This window comes from Pipistrellus hanaki (assembly GCF_964339955.1).
Source record: "Pipistrellus hanaki genome assembly, contig: scaffold_89, whole genome shotgun sequence".
Lineage (NCBI taxonomy): Eukaryota > Metazoa > Chordata > Mammalia > Chiroptera > Vespertilionidae > Pipistrellus > Pipistrellus hanaki.
The window spans coordinates 62825-65566 of record NW_028182247.1 but is presented as its reverse complement, the minus strand read 5'-3'; the positions used below and the strand labels follow the sequence as shown (position 1 = coordinate 65566).

Here is a 2742-nt window from a genome sequence, read left to right as displayed (position 1 = left end):
AAAGATATTTTCTTTTTCTTTTACTTATTTTTTAAATTGATTTCAGAGAAGAGGGAGAAAGAGAGATAGAAGCATCAATGATGAGAATCATTGATCAGCTGCCTCCTGCATACCCCACAGTGGGGATTGAGCAGCAACCTGGGCATGTGCCCTTGATCAGAATCGAACCCAGGGCCCTTCAGTCCATGGGACAATGCTCTATCCACTGAGCCAAACCAGCTAGGGCAAATTTTTTTTTTTTTTTATTTTTATTTTAAGAGTTTTTAACGTTTTATTATAGGTCAGGATGTCGGGTTCATTTCAGCTCCTTCACCGCCAAACCCGGGGGCAGGGACTGCTTCAGCTTCTCGGCCTTCTCCTTGTCTGTGATGACCAAGGTGTACAGGTACCTGCTGCATCGGACTTTGAACTTCACATTATCCTTATTCTTCTTGATCTTGACGGATTTGGCGTCCTTCCGCCGGGCTGTGAGCAGGAAGTCCTTGATCTCCTCAATCTTGCGAGGCATGGCTGCGAGGCGCGGAGCGTGCGGCCGGCGCAACAAGCGGCCAGAGGCGAAGAGCTAGGGCAAATTTTTTTTATTGAATTTATTTAGGTGATATCTATAATAATCCTATGTAATAAAGATGTAATATACAAATTGACCATCACTCCAACATACAAGATGGCCACCACAAGATGGCCAGCAGGGGAGGGCAGCTGGGGGTGACCAGGCCTTCAGGGGAGGGCAGTTGAGGGTGACCAGGCCTGCAGGTGAGGGCAGTTGGGGTGGACCAGGCCTGCAGGGGAGGGAAGTTAGGGATGCACAGGCTGGCAGGGAAGGGCAGTTAGGGGCAATCAGGCTGGCAGGGGAGCACTTAGGTATTGATCAAGCTGGCATGGGAGTGGTTGGGGGATGATCAGGCTGGCAAGCAGAAGTGGTTAGGGGCGACCAGGAAGGCAGGCAGGTGAGTGGTTGAGAACCAGCAGTCATGAATTGTGAGAGTGATGTCCGACTGCTGGTTTAGACCCAATCGGGCCTAACCAGGCAGTCAGACATCCCCTCGAGGGGTTCCAGATTGGAGAGGGTGCAGGCAGGGCTGAGGGACACACTGCCCCCTCCCGGCCATGCATGAATTTCGTGCACTGGGCCTCTAGTAAAAGCACAATATGCTAATTAGGCCATAGGACCATTTGGGACCACACTGTGACACCCCTGGCGCCAGGCCAGCCAAGGCAGGTGTGATGTGATTGGTGGGGGCCTGGCCATCGCCCCATGATCGCCCCACGGAGGGATGCCCAGGCCACCGACCAGTGGGAATTCCGCGCATCGGCCTCTAGTTGGTTAATAATCTTATACAGGTTTCACACACACACTTCCAGGACACATGCTCTGTGTATTGTATTGTGTGTTTACCCACAAGGTGAAGTCTCCTGCCACCATGTATGCACCCACTTTGCTGTGGTTCAGCAGCGAGAGCAAAGGGGAGGTTCCCCCTGTGAGCGGGCACATCCTCTGACTCCCAGGCCCGTGTGTCTGCCCATGGTAGGGACACTGTCCTGGGCAGGAGGGTGCGAAGTTCATGCAAGAGCAGGCCTTCCTTTCCCCGCTGCCCGCACCGGCTTCCCTCTGGCACCTGGGGCCCAGGGTTCCCTGGCAGAGGGAGGCCCCGCCCACCCGCCCATAGCCCGCTGGTCAGTGGCCTGGGCATCCCTCCGTGGGGCGATCATGGGGCGATGGCCAGGCCCCCAACCAATCACATCACACCTGCCTTGGCTGGCCTGGCGCCAGGGGTGTCACAGTGTGGTCCCAAATGGTCCTCTGGTCTAATTAGCATATTGTGCTTTTACTAGAGGCCTGTGCACGAGATTCATGCCTGGGCGGGGGGGGGGGGGGAGGGAAGGGGGCAGTGTGTCCCTCAGGTGCAGCTGGTGCAGAGTGTGGTTCTGCAGGTGGCTCGCCCGAATCGCAGCCCCACGTCTTCCTGTCTCCCCTCTCCTGAGGTCTGCACACACCTCCAGCCTCGACGGCTCTTCTCCTCCATCCCTGGCTCCCTGTCTGCCCACCCTCTCCCTTCTCATTTCCTTTTGAAAATATATTTTTATTGATTTCAGAGAGGAAGGGAGAGGGAGAGAGAGATAGAAACATCGGGGATGAGAGAGAATCGATGATAGGCTGCCTCCTGCATGCCCACACGGGGATCGAGCCCACAACCCCGCCTGTGCCCTGACCAGGAATTGAACCCTGACCTGGTTCATGGGTTAATGCTCAGCCCCTGAGCTACGTGGCTGGGCTTCCTTTTTTTGGGAAGCATAGAAAGTTATTTGAACCAACATTTCCACCATCATGAACATTACTCTCAGAGAAACCAAGATGGTGGCATAAGGTATACACCTGTACATGCTGCCACTCATAACCACACCACAACTACAACTATAGACAAAACTACTATCACCCAGAACCACAGGATGGCTGGCTGAGGAAAAGTTCTACAACTAGAAGGAAAGAAAAAAGCACATTGAGACTGGTAGGAGGTGCAAAGCCACAGAAAACCAGAGGTACAGAGGTGTGTAAGTCTAGCTGGCAACTGGGTGAGCTGTTTTTTTCAATTTCAAGGGAGGTACAAGCTCCCTACTGCTCTGAACTCCAGTTTTTGGCAAGACTCTGGGGTAGAAGCTGGACTGTCTGCCATCGGGTGGGAAAGTGAGGGTGGCTTTCTCGCAGAGGTGCGAGCAGGAATCGTTATTTACTGGGCTAGAGTT

General features: G+C 53.7%; 1 protein-coding gene across 1 annotated transcript; it reads right to left on the bottom strand.

Annotated features, from left to right (window-relative positions):
• Positions 1–229: 229 nt before the first annotated feature.
• Positions 230–567, bottom strand: LOC311616182 (large ribosomal subunit protein eL38). The gene has a single exon (XM_084907454.1). The coding sequence runs from the start codon at positions 506–508 to the stop codon at positions 296–298; it is 213 nt and encodes a 70-aa protein (XP_084763580.1). The 5' UTR covers positions 509–567; the 3' UTR covers positions 230–295.
• Between the last annotated feature and the right edge of the window lie 2175 nt (positions 568–2742).

Coding starts and splice junctions, on each gene's coding strand:
- LOC311616182 (XM_084907454.1), bottom strand. CDS start 508: ATGCCTCGCAAGATTGAGGAGATCAAGGACTTCCTGCTCACAGCCCGG.